The 19,780-nt window shown below is 43.8% G+C and overlaps 1 protein-coding gene across 3 annotated transcripts in view; it reads right to left on the bottom strand.

The window, feature by feature from the left end:
* The window catches only part of GABRG3 (gamma-aminobutyric acid type A receptor subunit gamma3), a 417,910-nt gene that overhangs the window by 122,594 nt on the left and 275,536 nt on the right, over nt 1–19,780 (bottom strand). For all 3 annotated transcript variants that reach the window (XM_075265197.1, XM_075265198.1, XM_075265199.1), the window contains exon 5: nt 14,928–15,010. In XM_075265197.1, coding sequence (XP_075121298.1) covers nt 14,928–15,010 — 83 coding nt within the window. The remainder of the gene's footprint in view (nt 1–14,927; nt 15,011–19,780) is intronic.

Below are 19,780 nucleotides of genomic sequence, written 5' to 3'. Positions count from 1 at the left end.
TGCCATTCGGACTATGTAACGCGCCGGCCACATTTCAGCATTTGGCCAATGACATTTTTCAAGACTTACTGGACCGTTTCGTCATCATCTACCTGGACTTGTCTATCCTGAGCATGTCAAGACGGTCTTGAGGCGCCTCCGGGAGAACAAGTTGTATATTAAATTGGAGAAATGTGACTTCCACACGACTAAAGTTCAATTCCTGGGCTATATCCTTTCACCTCAAGGTATTAGCATGGACGATAGCAAGGTCCAAGCTGTGCTCAACTGGTCGGTTCCCAAATCCATCAAGGAGATTCAGCGGTTCATTGGCTTTGCCAATTTCTATAGACGCTTTATTAAGAACTTTTCGGAAATTGTGGCCCCTATCACTAAACTGACAAGAAAAGCAGCATCTTTTAGCTGGACTCCACAAGCCCAGGAGGCCTTTGACAGACTTAAGGACAAGTTCACATCGGCACTAGTATTGGTACACCCTGACCCGGCTTGCCCTTTCATAGTCGAGGTGGATGCCTCAGATTCAGCTGTCGGAGCCATACTGTCCCAGAGGGTCGGGGAGAAGGAGTTGTTGCATCCCTGTGCTTTCTACTCCCGGCAACTTTCTGCGGCGGAACAGAATTATGATATCGGGAATAAAGAACTGTTAGCTATCATTTCGGCCTTTAAGGAGTGGAGGCACCTTCTGCAAGGGACCTCTCAGCAGATTATTGTGTTAACAGACCACCGGAATTTAGAATTTGTGCGGTCCGCCAGGTGTTTGTCTCCCCGGCAGGCACGGTGGAGCTTATTTTTGACTCATTTTAATTTCTTGATTTCTTACAGGCCAGGCTCGCGGAACGGGAAGGCGGATGCCTTGTCCCGTATGTTTGCAGAGGGAGCCACAGCAGAGGTCCCTACGAGGACGATTGTTCCAGATTCTAATTTCGTGGCGGTGTTGCATGATCGGGACCTGTTGAACAACATTAAGGAGGCATACGAGACGGACTCCTTCCTTGCTCAGCCATCTACGGATGTGTCATTAAGGTTCAAGAACCACGTATGGATGGTGGGGCAGCGCCTGTATGTTCCAGAAGGGGCACGCTTGAAGGTCTTGAAATTTCTTCATGATTCCAGGTTGGCCGGGCATACGGGAACTCAGAAGACGCAAGAGCTGGTCGGGCGATTCTTCTGGTGGCCGGAACTCCTAGGGGACATTAAGAAGTATGTCCAATCCTGTGAAGTGTGTGCCAGGAACAAGGTGCCACGATCCGCACCTACGGGCCTTCTACAACCCCTGCCGGTCCCTTCACGTCCTTGGGGGTCTATATCTATGGACTTCATTGTGGAGCTTCCAGTTTCCAAGGGGAGGAACACGATCCTCGTGGTGGTGGACCGTCTGACGAAGGCGGCACATTTCATTCCTTGCACAGCGCTACCATCAGCCAAAGAGACAGCGGATTTAGTTGTAGAAAACGTGTTTTGCCTGCATGGAGTCCCGGACGACATAATTTCTGATCGGGGGGTCCAGTTCACCGCAAGGTTCTGGCGGGCCTTCTGTGCAGCTCTTGGAATTCAGGTACAACTATCTTCTGCCTTCCACCCGCAGACCAACGGACAGACAGAACGAACGAACCAGACGTTGGAGCAGTACTTACGTTGTTATATTTCACAGCTGCAAGATGACTGGGTCCAGCTACTACCTTTAGCAGAGTTCTGTTATAACAATACACAGAGTTCTTCCACGAAGATGTCGCCATTTTATGCGAACTTGGGATATCATCCAAAGGTTGTGCCGAGACTGACTGTGGATGGTCTGGTTCCCGCTGTTTCGGAGAGGGTGGCTACATTGCAGCAGGAGCTGGAGGTCCTGAAACAAACACTGTTTGCAGCAAGAGAGCAGCAGATCGACACCGGCGACCGGCCCCGACGTTCAAGGTGGGCGATGCGGTCTGGCTTTCCACCAAGAACTTAAAACTCAAGGTCCCATCGAGGAAGTTGGCTCAAAAATTCATGGGTCCCTACAGGGTCGTGGCTCTAGTGGGTGCGGCGGCTTGTCGATTACGGCTACCGAAGACCATGAAGATTCATCTGGTATTCCACGTTTCCTTACTGAAGACCGTAGTTCCGAATCCTTTTCCTGGACGCACGCCTGCTCCACCGGGTCCGGTCGAAGTGGAGGGCCAGGAGCACTTTCTGGTAGAGAAGATCGTGGATTCCAGAATATTTCGGAACAGGCTGCAGTATTTGATCAAGTGGCAAGGATACCCGTCTGAAGACAACTCCTGGGAGCCACCAGCCAACATCAACGCCCCTCGTCTGATCGCTCAGTTCCATCAGAGGTACCCTAGGAAGCCAGGTCCTGGGCCGTCCAGAGGCCGTCCTTAGGGTGGGAGTACTGTTAGGATTCTGCCTTGTGTACCGTGTGTACTGGAATCAGGTGCCCTGAAGCAAGATGGCGGGAAGGGCTTCGCTGAACTAAGTTTCCTGTTTCCTGCAGCTGGGCTGGACTCCTGGTCACATGCCTCTGGTCACATGCCTTTTAAGGGACATGGTATCTTCTACACATTGCTTGTGTATTCCATTGGAGTTTCCTCTGGCTGACCTCAAGCTCCTGGAGCTGGCTTTATCCCGCTGGTTCCCCAATCCTGCTGGGTCTTGCAGTCCACCTCAGGATCATCGCTACTTGCTGCTGTACCCCTGCTGGGCTCCCCGACTCAGTCACCTGACTACACATCCTTCGGCTTAGCTGCTGCACCTGGCGACTCCGCTGCCCGCACGGAAGTGCGAAAGGTCTGCGCCTGCTGTCGCTGAAGACCCCGGTGCCTATTCGTCCACCTGGTCCGCTCTCCAGGATTCTCGTCCACCGACAGACTCTATCTGCCCTGACATCCTTTTGACCTCTGCCTGGTTACGCACCGCCTTCCCGCTCTCAGCCGGCCCTCACTGTCTGCTTGTCTATCCTGTGTGAGTTTTGCAATAAAGGATTGAAACCGGACCACTGGCCTCCTGCATATCCACTCATATCATGACAGGATCGTCTTACCTGGTCCTGAGTCCTGTCCCTCGCCGTCCGTCTGGCTCCCTGGCCTGTCAGGAAGAGATAGGGTCAGGGAGACTTCTGGCTCGGCGCCCATTCATTCCCCCCTCCCCTTCCCCCGTCCTCTTTCTTACTTGCACGGCTTCTGCCGGTGAGCGAGCGCTCGCGTCTGTAGAAGGAAGCCGGAACCTTTCTGCGGCTTCCTTATTTCGGAGGACGGGAATTCAGGGTGCGCACTTCCGGTGTCGCACTTCCGGTCACGGCGGCGGCCGCTCGAGACGCGTCCCCGTGTTCTGGGGACTGCAGTTTTTGGGAAAATTATTCTTCTGGGAAGCGTGGGGCTTCTCCTTCCTCCCCCCCCCCCCTGGTTAGGGGGGAGGGAAACGTTGTAGGGGGGAAAGGGGAGGGGGCTGTTCTAGGCGACCCCGCCCCTTCCTGGCACCACATACAAAAGGAGGGCAGGGCTTTAGTTCCCTGCCTTCCTAATTTATCCTAGTGGGGCTCCTAGTAGCTGGTCTGCTACAGTCTTGTGCTACTGTGGAAAACTCAAGCACGTATGAACCGCGCAGTCATCAGTTTCACCTCCGCCTGGTAAGAAAACACTTATGGTTGTGTTAGTTGTACTCCTCTTACCCAGTAATTTTGTTTAGGTAAGGTAGCTGTTGCTACCCCTCTCCACTATGTCCTCCCCCACTACTCCCCCTGGAGCCCAGGAGAAAAGAAAGTCCTCCTCCAAGAGGAAGCATTTTTCCTGCCGGGATTGTGATATTCCCTTACCTGATGGCAAGCGTAGTTTGGGGGGAGGGGCACATCCTCCCTGCGGGAGTTTTGACTGATGCTTGTGTTCCCAGGATATGATTGTTCTCGTTGCCGTTCTGCAGAGGCCGTTGCTGCAGAGCCCCCCCCCCCCCCCCAGGAACACTCCCCCAGAGAGATAGTGGTTTGGGTGAAGGAGTACATGGTGAGTACGGTTCAGAATTCAAGTGGAAAGATGGTTTCCTCACTTCTGGTAAGCTCCTCCTCCTTGTCTTTTAAAATGAGTCGTTAAAGGACCGCCGTACCTCCATAACACAGCTCTCCAAGAGGCAGTGCACGGAAAGGCGCTCTGCTTCGCTTCCCTCCCTAGAAAGATTACATGTGGAGGAGGACTCCTGCCCGTCAGAAATGCAGTTGAGCGTTGCCAGCAAACCCATCTTTGCATGGGACAAAACAGCAGATTTGCTGAAGGCCATCCGGTCAAGGGACCAGGATGGCATGGGGGAAGCCTCCGCGTCCACCTCTGGGGGGCAGAGGGCCTTCCATGTGGACACAGCTCTATCCGCCTGCATGGAGCAGGAGTGGAAGTTCCCTGAAAAGGCACATGTTGCCTCCAGGGTGTTTAAAAATCTATACCCGGTGGACCCTGCCCAGCTTGATAGCTGGGGACCACCGCCAAAGGTTGACCTGGCGGTAGCGAAGATGTCCCGTCGCACCATAGTGCCCCTTGAAGACGGTTCTAATTTACAGGATCTTTTGGACAGAAGGATAGATTCCACGCTAAAAAAGGCGTACTCCACCGCATCAGTGCAATCAGCGGTGGCAATAGCCTCCACCGAAGTGGCAGATTTTCTTTGCGCCCGGTTGGCGCAGCTGGAGCAGGATATAGATGGGGGTGTCGTAAGGGATGAGATCCTGACATCTATGGCTTCGGTACATCTGGCAGCTGACTATCTAGGGGAATCCTTGAGACAACAGCTACGCTTGGCTGCGAAGACAATGGCCCAGACGACGGCCGCGAGAAGACCACTGTGGCTACGTCCTTGGAGAGCGGATCTACCTTCCAAATACGCACTCTGCGGTCTGCCCTTCCAACCTGGTAGAGTGTTTGGGCGAGGCCTCGACGACCTAATGGAGGGTCTGGCCGAGGATAAGGGCAGATCCCTGCCTCAAGCCACGAGAAGTAGAAGACCTCCCCCGGTGAGGGGTCGGGGGGCCTCTCCCAGAGCCCAGTCTCAAAGACAGTCCAGGTTCCGGTCCAGAGGTACAGGCCGGGGGCGCGCCAGAGAGGAGCCAAGAGGCAAGCGCGGCTTTTGAAGATGCGCCGCTCTCTGTGGTTAGTCATCATGTGGGTGGGCGCCTTGCCCACTTTACCCGCGTGTGGAATCGGGTCATCAAGGATCCTTGGGTCTTGCGGGTGATAAGTCAGGGCTATGCCCTAGAATTCAACCAGCTTCCCCGCGATCAACTTTTCATTACTCGCATCCTACCGGCTGCCCAACAAAACATTCTAGAGGCAGCTGTCCTGGAATATTGGTCAAAAGGGGCCTTGGAGAAGGTCCCTCCTCAGGAAGAAGGACTTGGAGTCTATTCCCCGGTTTTCCTCGTCCCCAAACCATCAGGGGACTGGAGGATGATAATAGACTTAAGATATCTCAACCAATTCTTAAGGAAAAAGTCCTTCCGGATGAATACCATAGATTCTGTGACGACGTTCCTTCTACAGGACGAAGTAATGGCTACCCTAGACCTCAAAGATGCCTACTTGCATGTACCTATCTTCATTCCCCACAGGAGATATCTGAGAATATCCGTTTAGATATCCGGCCACAGAGAGCATTTTCAGTTTACCGCCCTCCCGTTTGGCATATCCTCAGCCCCATACGTCTTCACCAAGACGGTCGCCCCCGTCGCCGCCGCTCTGAGGTTAGAAGGCCTTTTCGTGGTTCCTTACTTAGATGACTGGCTCATAAAAGCTCAGTCTACTTCAGTGCTTCGCCAACACCTTCAGATCGCCGTTTCCCTCCTACAGGAGTTGGGATGGCTGATCAACTGGGAGAAATCCGAGATAGTGCCAGCCACCAGAAGGAAGTTTCTTGGTTTCATTCTGGATTCCCAGAAGGGTCCGGTCGGACAACATGACGATGGTAATATATATAAACAAGCAAGGCTGTACCAGATCCCCTGCCCTTCAAAGAACCACAAATCTAATCTTCACATGGGCAGAGAAGAACCTGTCCCATCTTTCCGCTGTTCACATCAAGGGCTCCCTGAACATAGTAGCGGATCAGTTGAGTCGGGGTATCACCGTATCCGGAGAATGGTCTCTTCATCCAGGAGTGTTCCGACAGATCGTCCAAAGATGGGGTGATCCTGGACTTCCTTCAGGGCGGCCTAGACAAAGGGCTCTCGGTCGCCACCCTCAAGGTACATGTGGCTGCCCTGTCCGCCTGTCTGGGGAGGCGTTTATCTCAAGACTCTCTAGTAAGCACCTTCCTAAAAGGCGCAGGGAGATTGAGACCTGCAGTATCTGTGCCTGTCCACAAGTGGGACCTCAGCACGGTCCTGACGGCACTATGCAGTAAGCCTTTTGAGCCTCTGGAGACTGTCAAACCAAAGTTTCTCTCCTATAAGGTGGCATTTCTCTTGGCAGTAACTTCAGCCAAGAGAGTGGGTGAGTTGCAGGCCTTTTGCTGTGAGGAGCCTTACATCAGCTTCTTTGAGGACCGGGTCCAATTGAGATACCTCCCGGGGTTCACACCCAAGGTACCCTCCACTTCCAACAGATGCCAGTTGATCACGCTTCCTGTATTCCACCCGGCTCCCTCCACGCCGGAAGAAATCAAGCTCCATTCATTGGACCTATGCAGATGCCTAAGGTTATACATAGAGCGTACTCGCTCGTTTAGGAGGGCAGAAAAGCTGTTGGTTAATTTCTTTGGGAAGTTGAAGGGTCTGGCAGCTTCTAAATCCACCATATCTAGGTGGGTGAGGGAGGCCATTAAGATTGCCTTTGAATCCCTGGGGTTACCTCCACCTTCATTCCTAACAGCGCACTCCACGAGGGCGGTGTCCACCTCTTGGGCAGAAAGATGCGCCTTACCGCTGGAGCAGATTTGTGCGGCGGCATCTTGGAGCTCAGACTCCACTTTTCTGAGGCACTATAGGCTAGCTAGCTACACTGCTGAGGCTTCGGCATTTGGCCGAACTGTGTTGAGCTCGGTTGAGCACCAAAACCCACCCTGAGAGGGAAATTACTCGCTATCTCCCCATATTGTGCCGCTGGTGGGATGCAAGGGAATGGAGGGTTATGTAGATAACCTGTTTTCCCTAAGTCCCAACAGCGGCACAAGTCTCCCTCCCTTGACTACAGTGGAGGAGAGCAAGACAAAGCATGTACAGTGGTCAGGTTTATTTTCTTGTTTGCCGTTATAAAGCAAATGTGCTTATGTATACAAGGTTGTATAACTATACTTCCATAAACAATGTATTAGATTCTATGTAGTATATTCTATGTACAGGTCTTATTCTGTCACTCTGTATTAACACGCAGGGGGAGGGGGTTGGTGCCCTCTTATAGGGACCAGCCAGGTGATTAAAGCCTGGCTAATTAAAAATTCCGCCTGTCCTACCAGCACACAGGGGCAGAAATACCCCATATTGTGCCGCTGTTGGGACTTAGGGAAAACAGGTTATCTACATAACCCTCCATTCTTATGTCTTTCTTTCAATAATGGTTTTCTTCCTCCCACTTTTCCATAAAGGCCAGATTTGTGGAGTGTACAATAATTGTCATATGGACAGATTCTCCAACCTGAGCTGTGGATTTCTGCAGTTCCTCCAGAGTGACCCTAGGTCTACTTCTACTTCTCTGACCAGTGCTCTCCTTATTTGATCTGTCAGTTTAGATGGATGGCCATGTCTTGGTAGGTTTGCTGTTGTAGAATACTTTTTATATTTTTGGATGATGGATTGAACAGTGCTCATTGGGATGCTCAAAGCTTCAGATATATATTTTTTTATAACCAAACCCTGCTTTAAACCTCTACACAACTTTATGTCTCACCTGTCTGGTGAGTTCCCTGGTCTTCATAATGCTGTTTGTCCACTGTATGTACTTCATATAGACAAGAGACTGGAGCTAAATAAGCACTGTATTATTTTTTAGTAAGTGTTGTAAATTAAAAAACTTCCAAATGAAATTATTTAATTACAAGAAGATATGTAATATTAATTTCCCTAGGGATCAATGAAAAAAATTAAATAGTATATATTAGGTTAATCAATAAAGGGGAAATCGATAATTAAATTGATAATTTAATTTCGATGAAATTAAATGAAATGTCAAAAAATCTATGCCTGTTATGAGTAGATGTGCCAAAATGTCTGCCATTTGTTCTTTTCCTTATTATAGTCTAAATTAAATTGACTTAAATCCATGCCCACTTTTGTCATGATCATAATGTAAAGAGTTGTATAAAACACTTTTTTACAACAAGAGATGTTCTTCACCTTCAAAATCATATCTATTTACATACAAAGCTTGCAGTAATTGCTTGAAATAATCGGAGCGTGCTGTTCGAATCGGATCAGCCGATTCGAACAGCACGCTCCATAGAAATGAATGGATGCACCTGGTACTTCCGCTTTGAAGGCGGCTGGCCACTTAACCCCTCCATGTGCCGGCTACGTCCATTCATTTCTATGCGAGCGTGCTGTTTGGATTGGCTGATCAGAACAGTACTCGCTCATCTCTACACCCTATGCATTCCCATTAATGAAAATATAAAAAAAGTTACAAGTGTCAGAATATGGCAACTTCAAGATTTTTTTTTATATAGTTTTGGATTTTTGTAAGGGGTTTAAACCTAAAAAATATAAATATATAAATTTTATATCCCTGGAAATCATACCAGCCCATAGAATACAGGTAACATTTAATTTTGGCTGTATAGTGAATGCCGTAGGAAAAAAAAAGCCCATAAGAAAGTCGTTCATCGGCAGTTTTTCTCAAATGACACCCCATTCTGATTTTTCCAGTTTCCCAGTACATTGTAGATAACATTAAATAGAAACATTGTTGAAGTACAATCATTAAGCCCTCATATAGCTCTATGAACTAAAAAAAGTTTTGAAGTGGAGTCCATTTTGAAAAATGCCTGCAGTGGTAAGGGATTCATGAATAAAAATGTAAAAAAAAACCTGTAACCTGAAATTGGAAATGTGAAAATGAAATGAAGAAAGAAAAGTTCCATGGACCTCACCGCAGACATAGGGGTTAAGTTTACAAGTCAGAAATTCGGTATACCAAAAATTGTATTTGTTTTGAACTGATTTAGAATAACCTACAAGGTCTATTTTTCTTACAATAAAGACAAACTGGTCCACAGTTCTCCAATATAATTTTCATTTCCTACCACCTGCCTTTGAGCCATAAGACAGTGTGGGAAAATAATCTAATTTCACTCTAAACTTATTAAATATGGCATCTAATCCCACACTTATCACCAGAATTGTTATCACTGCTGTATTCCATATGTTTTATTATTTGTCTGTTTCATTAGCTGTTGTTTTGTGCAGAAAATAAGAGCACTATAATGAAAATTGTGATATTGATATTTTAGTCATATTCATATCCATCTTATTTCCAGAGTTAAACTTTAATAAGCGAAGAATTATGGTGAGAAATTAGACTTTGTTTCAACCTCCTTCCTTTAGTAATAATGTGAGGCTTCTTTTACTGTTTTTATCATTGTTTTGATCTGCTGTTTTTTATTTCAGAATATTTTCCTCTTTTTTTATATCAAGACTGCATTAGAACCTACATCTCTGTCATCATTCTGCCATCGGCTATATGTTTGATAGATGAGGAATACTGTTAAGCACAGCTTGATTTGATCAATGTGTAATTCCACTTGGCATCTGATATTGTGATATGAAAGAAATGTTTTATATTCCTAAATATGGTGTTCATTATTACTCTCCTGAATCTTCGAACAATAAAATCTGCCACATAATATAATCCACATAATGCTGGCTATGCGGTTAACTTATATAATGGTTTTAATGATAAATAACATTGTAAAAGACTAGTGTATCAGTAATGCAGAAATTACAAAGATGACCTTAAGACAATTATTCTATTAGATACATTTCTGGGAATTTTGTTAAGGACTCCAATTTCTCACAATTTAATACATTATTATGACATACTAGCAAAACCCTTGACAGACTGCAATTTACTTCACAATCCGTGACCAATGACCACATATACAGAATACAGACAGATATACAGTAGTATATAGCGTACATTCCGCCACACAACTTAGAATATGTTAAGTAAAGAGCAAATGTATGACACCTCTGTCTTCTCTCTATTTTGTCTGATGCATATTATATATAATTATATTATAATATATATTATATTACATCATATGTTTTCCCCCGAAAATAAGACAATGTCTTATATTAAATTGTAGTCCTAAATATAGGACCTGTCTTATTTTCGGGGGATGTCTTATGACAACCGGTAGTCATGTCGGCACTTCCTTAGCGAAGCGCCAGCATGACTGCCGGTTGTAGGTAGTGTAGGGGAGGGGGGGAAGGTATCCTACTTACCTTTCCCATCTTCATAGTAGCACTGGTGCTGCTGTTCGTCCTGGCAATGGTGGGTGAGACTTAGCGAGCCTTAGAGGGGCGGGGCTTAATGGGCCTTTCGTGGGTGGGGCTTAGCGATCCTCTTCTGCCTCTTCTGCATGCTGCCTCTGCCTCTGGGATAAGCTAGGAAAGCTCATCCTACAGCAGCAGGGACAGTGGACACAACAGTAGAGGCAGCAGCCGGATTTCCTGTGCACACCGAGCACATTGCACAGTGTTCAGTAGACTGCAAAGATTTTTGGGCAAGCCTTATTTTTGGGGGGTGGCATGTATTAGGCAATTCAACAGAAACCCCCTTACTTTCGGGGGTGTCCTACTTTCAGGAAAACACGGTATTATTATTTTATGTATTATATTATACTTATGTAGACTTTTCAAGATAAAATCTTTTCCTGCGTCTGGCCTTTTCTTGGTTTGAACTTTTCCCCCTCTGGGACCCTCACCTATCTGGAGAATGTAGGTCCCCCTTCAAGGATTCATGAATAGCACGTTCATAGCAGACCTGCTTATATAAATCTGCAGAAGTTACAGGAAGAGACCTCAATACTTGCTTGTCACTTTCTCACAGATGAAACTTGGTCGTGTGAATGGCCTCTTATAAAAAAGTTCTCTCTTTTTCAGACACAATGTAGTAGTGACCATTAAATTGTCGTCAATTCATTTGAAAGATCATACTGAAATACAGCATTAATTCCTATCTGCAATTTCTGCTATTAACTGTATTAACTGTTTGCTGGGGACTTCCACACCCAACTTCATTAAAAACAGGTGTTGCCGCAATAAAATAACCTTCAGTTAAAGATATATTGATAAATGCATGCACAAATTCTTGTACAATACGTTATAATGTAAAATAATGAAATAGTATCACTTATGTAAATATGGCTATTGCAAATATCCAAAAGTATTAAGGCTAACTTGAATGTTGCGTATTAAGACTAGCCTAAATGTAGCCTAAATCTTTGAAGCTAGAAGAAGATGATTAACTCCATATACACCATATCGGACAACACTAATATACAGCTACAATTAACAATATGCAATCAGCTAAAAACAAAGTGCAATGTTACGTTAAAGTGGATATCACCAAGATTACTGGTCTGTATGAACAAATCTCTACTATAATGCTTGTGAATGAATAGGGAGTTGTATTTATCAGCACAGTCAGATGCAGGGCTCACAAGAATAAAAACTTTTTGTGCTTCATATTTGGCAACTCTATTGTGGAGCTTTTTTCCTCATTGGCTAGTGACCTGTTTGGTGCAATAAGGGTTTCATTGTAGCTCTCATCGCACCAAAAAGCTACTTCCCTGCTATGATTGACATGAAAAAGCATTGTACATGTCAATCATAGCAGGGAGGCATGGATGAGGGGACCTGACAATGGAAAACATGTTTATATTTCAATAGGGCCTATTCTGGTGATAGATTTCCTTTAGACAAGTATTTTCCTAAACATTTCAATCTAATTGGAACAACTTTATGCCTAAATAGTTGATTCCAGACTGTGTTCACACCCTTATGGCTACCATAATATGTTTGATGAATCCATTTTGAAATGCTTACCAACTAATTCCTGATCGATCCTATTGACCTACACTGGGTCCATTAAATTTGCATCAGGTTTCATGGAATGGAATACAATGATATGAAATACTTCTTGTGCACCTCCTCATAGTGTCCATTGCTCTCCTTGTCATGACATCATGATGATCGTCATACCCATGTAACCATTGGTGTCCAATGACAGAAGAGCACTAGATGCCGCGAGGAGGTGCAAAAGTAGTAACAGAAGGTGAGTATGAATGATTTTTTTTTATTTTTTTTTTCACACCTCCCTTTGGCCTGCACCTCTAAGAGACTCCAGAGTATAATGAGGTGGTCATTTTAGATACCATATATACTTGAGTATAAGCCAACTTTTCAGCACAGTTTTTACGCTGAAAAAGCCCCTCTATGTGTCTTATAGAAGATATCTGTCATATCGAGGAGAGGAAGCTACAGTACAGTGAAAGTAAAACACACAGGTACCTGTTGGGGTTACTATTCCTAGTGTCAGGCATTTGTGGTTTTTAATTTAGTTTTAGTAACTCCATGTGCCTCACATTAATAGCAGTTAACCCCATCATGTCCCTATTAACTACTGTGTGTCCCATATAAGGGTTACTAATATGTGAGCTATATTAACTAATAAAGGACCTTAATTGTGAAGATACCTAATTATTACCGCCATATGTCCCACATATCAGTAACTCTTATGTGAGGCGCACAGAGGGTTAATATGAGGGACATGATGGGGTTAACTGCTATTACTATGAGGCACATGGCGTTACCAAGCTGTAATGCACATGACTATGATGTCTCAGTTCATGTAATTTTATTGGTATCTATTTAAATTTTTGTAATTTTCCAGTAGCTGCTGCATTCCCCTCCCCCCAGGCTTATACTCAAGTCAATACGTTTTCCCTGTTTTTTGTGGTAACATTAGGGGCCTCGGCTTATTTTCGGGTTGGTTTATACTCTAGTATATACGGTAATTGGAGCTGAATCTCCACATGGAATATTCGGGTCGAACCTGGCTCAGTAAAAACAAATTCACTCAACTCATTTTCACACAGCAAGCTAAGATACACTATAACATTTTACATAAAAGTAGCAAAACAATGATTATAGTGTGAGAAATTCTATATTAAAGTGATTACTATTATGAAATGCACAGATATAGAAATAGACTTAAAATCTAATAAAACATGTTGAGTTGCATAAAGATTCTAAGAGACAATATTGTAATATATATATATATTACAATATATATATATTTTAAATTTAGATTGTGAACCCCACATAGAGCTCACAATGTACATTTTTCCCTATCAGTATGTCTTTTTTTGGAATATGGGATGGAAATCCATGCAAACACGGGGAGAACATACAAACTCCATGCAGATGGTTTTTTGCCCTTGGCGGGATTTGAACACCAGGACTCCAGCGCTGCAAGGCTGCAGTGCTAACCACTGAGCCACCGTGTGGCCCCTTATTGTAATATATTTTATGCTTCTTGTGAAAACATTTAAGCAGTAACAAATTCCAATGACAAATTTAAATCAATACAAAGAAAATGTGCAGGAGGATATTTATTTCATCTTTGTGCAAACTAAGCGATATACTTCTTTCTATTGTTTCTCAGTGAATGACAGCTAGTGAACACAGAATAATTCAGTCTCTCCAAGGAGGCTGTAACACATACACAGAAAGCAGATCACGGGAAATAATACCAACAATTTTCAACAATTTTGAAGTTGACTAAAGTGAAACAGTTACGTAATTTTAGTGAAAGTAACATTTACCGAAGTTATTGATTTTACAGTTCTTTACAAGTCAATTAGAGTTTTATTATATTTCACATTATTTTATCTATTCATATCTGCTCCAGCCTTATGTTACATTTAATTATTTTCTAAATCTACAGGAGAAGAGTAGCACAACTGTTATAGTCTTTCTTCTTCAATCTTAATCCTGTATTGTTCATGTACAGCACTGGTATCCAACCAGTGACTCAGGAAATACATTTGGCTTGTGTGGACACATTTGTGTGGAGACCTGAGCTATGATTATTTCCAATAGTTACCACATCACTTTGTAAATATCTCCTAACCTTTCTATAAGTGTACAACTGGCTGGTACAATACCTAATATTTTCAGATTCTATCAAGAATACCATTTTGAAATAATTGAGTAACAGAAAACTGCTTTCAAATGATTATTGGAGTACAAAATAAAGATATATTCAGTTTATAAAGCCAATATTCATCACCCATCCCTTAATTTCACCACAATCTCTTTTCACTATTTCATTACTCTATCAAGACTTAAAGTCAATGCAGATAGATAAGAAGTGATGATCGGGCAACTAGAATCTTTACCTAATCAAGATGCATATTACTGCTCCTAATACATTTTATGTATCCTATTGCATCTATTAAATGCTATATTGGATGTCACAAGCCCTTGGAACATCTATATATTTGGTAATTCTGCCACATTGTACAGACTTATTCATAATCATTACCCTATTTAAAGATATAGCAAACACTAAACAGATATCTCACTTCTATGAATATCATTACATATTATTATGTGTCCTGTGACTTCCCTGTTCCGAACCCAACCCCTATACTCTTTGCTTTTGCTTAGGATGCACAGGTAGTTAATAGGTTTGTATCTGGAAAATATTAAATAACTACCTTATGTGATATTTAATGTAAAAAAAAAAAACTATCACTTTATTGAAACAAGAATGGAGTCAGTTTTATATCACATTGAAACTTAATGTTTACTAGTTTAAGATTGTGTTTTCAGTAAGCAAAGAAAAAAAACATATCAGCTACTACGTAATTGTAATAAATGTCAATATGCCGGTAAGCAATCATGTACTTAGAATACAGTATATAGTAATATTGCCATAACCCTCTCATACATTCACAAACTGAATACTTACAGCTTGAGAATATGAGCGGGCACGAATGTTCATCCATTGGAAAGTTGTGCAGCTGTAGTTGACATTCAGCATTGATGGTGAGCCTGGAAAGAGATTATGTATCACTCTACTAATTGAATACAAACAATACCTGATTATATTTATGACCATGAGAAACAGAAAATACATTTCTTAAATACTTGTGGATGAAATACACCAAAAATCAGTCTCTCCAAGAAGGCTGTAACACATACACAGAAATCAGATCACAGGAAATAAAACCAACAATGTATTGCATGCTACTAATATATTAGGGGCTCTGAAATAATTGATTTTATACCAAAAATTGATTTTATACCATTAGACATTTGGTTCTGAAATTGTATAATAAAATACTGTTTGCATGTTTGTAAACAGAGAAATGCTGACATAAGTCATAATAATGGGTAATACGTTGGCTACCCACTGAGGATGTTACTGGCCTACCTCCTAAAAAAGGGGGACTTGTTTACTATATCTTATTTAATAAGATGGAAGCACAATAGGATAAAATTTCTATTTTTGTGGAAAAACCGCACTACTAATTGGCCTCAGTGGTCATCACTCGGCTTCTCTAACAAGTCCCAATGTGATCTGTCATAGCCAAAATGTTGGTTGCAAAAGTTTTTACAATATGAAACTGAGTTAGTTTCAGTTTAGGATTATAGAGAGCTGAATAACACTAAGTAAATAATAGCAAATAACAACTTGCTAAAATAGTCTGAAGAATATTAGTGCTAATATATAGAGTATCAAAAAGATGGAGCACTGTGCAGGAACATGCTGCTAAAAGCCATAGTCTTACCCCTCCAGCTATTCTATAGCAAATCATATCAGCTTAAAGGGATTATCCAGGTAAAATATTTTATTGGAAGGTAAAAAAAAAAAATCACACTCGCCTTTTCCCAGTGCCTTCCAACACTGTTCATTCCTGTTGGTGCATTGTTATCTTCTGGGGGAAGTCCACACCACACGTGACCACTGATGACAGTGAGAGCCCTCGGCCAAGGACACATAACATCACAGTCTGCGAGCAGTTTCACTTTAAGAAGACGGCCCAGCAGAAGGATCAGACCATGCTGGGAGGACACCAGAGCACCGGGACAGGTGAGTATAATTTTTTCCCTCCCTCGACTCATTTTAAAAATATTTTTTTGCCTGGACAACCTCTTTCACTTTATAGTATTTGTGTGCGTCAGTTTTAAACAAAAATTGGAGATAGGTAGGTAACTATCAGGGACGTATTAAAAATTCACTTTTATTGATATGTATTAAAAGCTATACTTAGTACAAGACAACATAACAAAAATGTGGTATAAAATACCCCAAAATTAACAAAGGTAATGATAATGTGCAACCACCTAGCCTGTGGGGGAGTGGGACACACCGTCCTCCACAATCGTTTATTTACCCCACTATTGTTACACTTCTTATCTTTGTTGTGGATAATAGGTTAAAGAGCAGGGCTGGAAAAACGTGTGCTATAGCCACCTTTGTTATCTATAGAGTACTGGCTGGCAAATAACTCCACTGCTATAGATTTTTCCTTCCCATAAGCTGGAGCTACAGTTAATAATTCATTTTGTTAAAACACTGAAGCTCTCTGCTGTGCAATAAAATGCCTACAAAAGAGGACTTATTAGCAGGCTGGTATACAGAGTAACCGGATAGTAACACCTATCAAAAGCTAAGGTAGTTATCCGGGTAGAGCTGCTCTGCTGCTGATAAAGCTGCTCTGCTGCTGATAAATCACATGCAGCTCAGGCAGCTCAATTCCCCTTGCCTGCTTTAGGGCTAAAACAATAGCCGAGATAATCTTAAACTTAGCCTGACGCGGCGTTTCAACATACTAACACTCTCCCTGTCAGCATGAATCATCAGAGGCTTTTGTTGTGCACAGGAGATTAACTGACCACTATCTAAATCACATTAGCGTCTTATGATATGACTCCCGTTTCCCCCATGGCATTGATGTTTAGCCATAGGGGGGCGCGGGAGAATGCTGAGTTTAAATGTGCAAAGCCACACCCCCTAGCAGACGCTATAACCAATCAGCGTGTGCAAACCAGACCCATAATTCTGACGGCCGGCATGTGACGTTGTGTCTTTACTGCACATGTGCAGGTGAGCACCACTCAGAAGCCGGAGGTGTGTCCTTACTCAATACGGCCGACTCCGCCCCGAGCTCCCTGCACATTCAATGACATCAGCTAGATGAGAACTGCCAGAAAGACCATTCATAATAACTCCCCAACTCCGCCCCCCTGCAGTTCAAATACACAATTGTTACAAAGGAAATATCTATACAGGTGAGTATATGACCTGATGAATATATAAAACACCATGACTATATGACAGAACACTGGGATCCCCTCCCAGAGGGGGACTCACTCAGCACATCATCCTGGTACCAGCTACACGGGGATACTGCACAGGGAAAACAGATGACTACACCTCATGCATAACCCCTACCAAGAACTATAGAACCATACTACCATAGCTGTAACCATAACTATTACCACCCTATACCACCATCCAAGATCTTAAAAGGTAGTAGATAGGGTAAATCACCAAACAAAAACCCACATATGGAAATGGTAAACTGAACCCAAGTTTAAATAAAACAGGCAAACGAGATGCCATCATTAAGACCCCACGGTTTCACAGTCTTTAACGTAAAGGTCCATCTAGCCTCCCGCTGCAGGAGCTTTTTATCAAAATCTCCCCCCCGAGGAGATGGATGGACCAGTTCCACTCCCTGGAAGTTACCCTGCAGCAGACAGTGGAGCGCTTCATGGTTTACATGAAGGAGCGCAAGCATTTCCAATATAAGCGTGACCTGGAGGACTTCAGGGGGAAAAGATCTTTGATTTCTCTAATAAAAATAGATCTAGGAAAGAGACAGATACCGAGGCGTCTAGTTCAGAATATGAGGGATCAGACAGTGATGCCCCTAGGTCTAGAAATCGAAAGGATAGAGTAAGGGACGCTCATCAGAATAAAGATGACCCTCAGAGATTTCAGAGCCCCCAGATGATTCCCCGTAGTGGTAGGAGTAGAGGTAGAGGGGCTGGTAATGCTAGGGGTTTTTTTTTTATCAACAGGCCCTCCAATATCAGACTACCTCACGAGAACCAGGAAGTAGATAGAAGAGTGAATCAGATTGATAAGGATACGATGCAAATTATAAATCTCTCATCACGTACACTCACTTTTGAGGAGGAAAGGGTTTTAAAATATGGTTTATCTTTTGTGCCTACACCCCACTTCGATCTTTTTTCTTGGGTTAAGGACCTAAATTTGTTCTGTAGGAAACTTAAGTGGAAGAAATTTTTCTGTTTGGCTGATAAAAGAACCTGTGATACCTTGGGGGTTACTGCAGAGGATCTCCCCTCGATTAGGTTATTGGGGGGCCTCTGGGAAGAAGCGAACAGAGAAATTGGGGAGGGACCATTCACTGAACTACATGTACCCTCAAATAGGTTTCCTCCACTATCGGATGATACAGTGATAGATACGTTCTTGACAGTGACTGTAAACCAACTGTCCAAAATTGCAGGTGAAGTGGGGAGGCAACATTTGGATCGATCTAATCTGTCCAGGGAGGAATTAAAGATCTTACAGACGCTTGAAAAAGATGACTCAGTGGTGCTGAAACCCTCTGATAAGGGGGCAATTTGGTCCTAATGGACCGTGAGGGCTACATTAGGATGTGTCGTAACATTCTGGATGACAAGAGTTGTTATGAAGTCCTTCCAGAAGACCCGACAAACAGCTATCTGGCAGAATTGAAAATACTGTTAACTAGGGCAAAAGAGGAAAATCTCATCAGTAATAGTGAGCTCAATTTCCTGTTACCAAGGCATCCTGTAAGACCGACGTTTTATGCACTCCCAAAAGTGCACAAAGGTCTAGTACCTTTAAAAGGCCGACCCATAGTGGCAGGAATTAATAGCGTCACTCAGAATATTTCGTATTACATTGATGAGATTCTCAGACCCTTTGTTTTAGCCTTGCCCTCATACGTACAAGACACCACTGATGTTTTGCGTAGATTGGAAGATCTGGTGGTGCCACCTGAGGCATTCCTGGCTAGTTTGGATGTGGAGGCCCTCTACAGCTCCATACCCCATGACACGGGGTGTGGGGCTGTGGAGGGCTTTCTACGATCCAGAGGTACGTTTTTCTCTGCCCATAACTCTCTAATAGGGGATCTCCTCCAGTTCGTTCTGACCCGTAACACTTTTCTTTTTGACCGCCTCTTCTTCCACCAGCTCAGGGGTGTGGCCATGGGGAGCCCATGTGCCCCGGCCTATGCTAATCTGTACCTGGGCTGGTGGGAGAGGGAGGTGGTCTTTAGTGATGAAATGGAGAGGTGGGCATCATCAATTTTATTTTGGGTCAGATACATCGATGATGTTCTGTTGGTCTGAGGAGGAACAAGAGAGGATTTTGGGGAGTTTGTGAGAGAGCTTAATGTTAACCATCTGGGTTTATTTTTTACCTCAGAGATCAAGGAGCACTCAATCACCTTTTTAGATCTCACTATCTTTAAGTCACCATCGGGTAGATTGGGGACCACGATCTACAGGAAGGAAACATCTACCAATTCCCTGTTAAACTGGCAGAGTTGCCATCCCCTCCCACTGCGCCGCGGAATTCCGAAGGGCCAATTTTTGCGGTTGCGCAGAAACTGCACAAATGTAGCAGACTATGAAGTGGCAGCCAGCGATCTACGTAGGAGATTCCAATGCAGGGGGTACCCGGATGGGGTTCTGCGCAAAGCTTACCAAGATGCCCTGTTACGTGACAGAACATCTCTGCTCAAACCAGTG

Source organism: Leptodactylus fuscus, chromosome 2 (assembly GCF_031893055.1).
Source record: "Leptodactylus fuscus isolate aLepFus1 chromosome 2, aLepFus1.hap2, whole genome shotgun sequence".
Lineage (NCBI taxonomy): Eukaryota > Metazoa > Chordata > Amphibia > Anura > Leptodactylidae > Leptodactylus > Leptodactylus fuscus.
The sequence above is the reverse complement of the archived record's forward strand: the minus strand, read 5'-3'. Positions and strand labels throughout refer to the sequence as shown.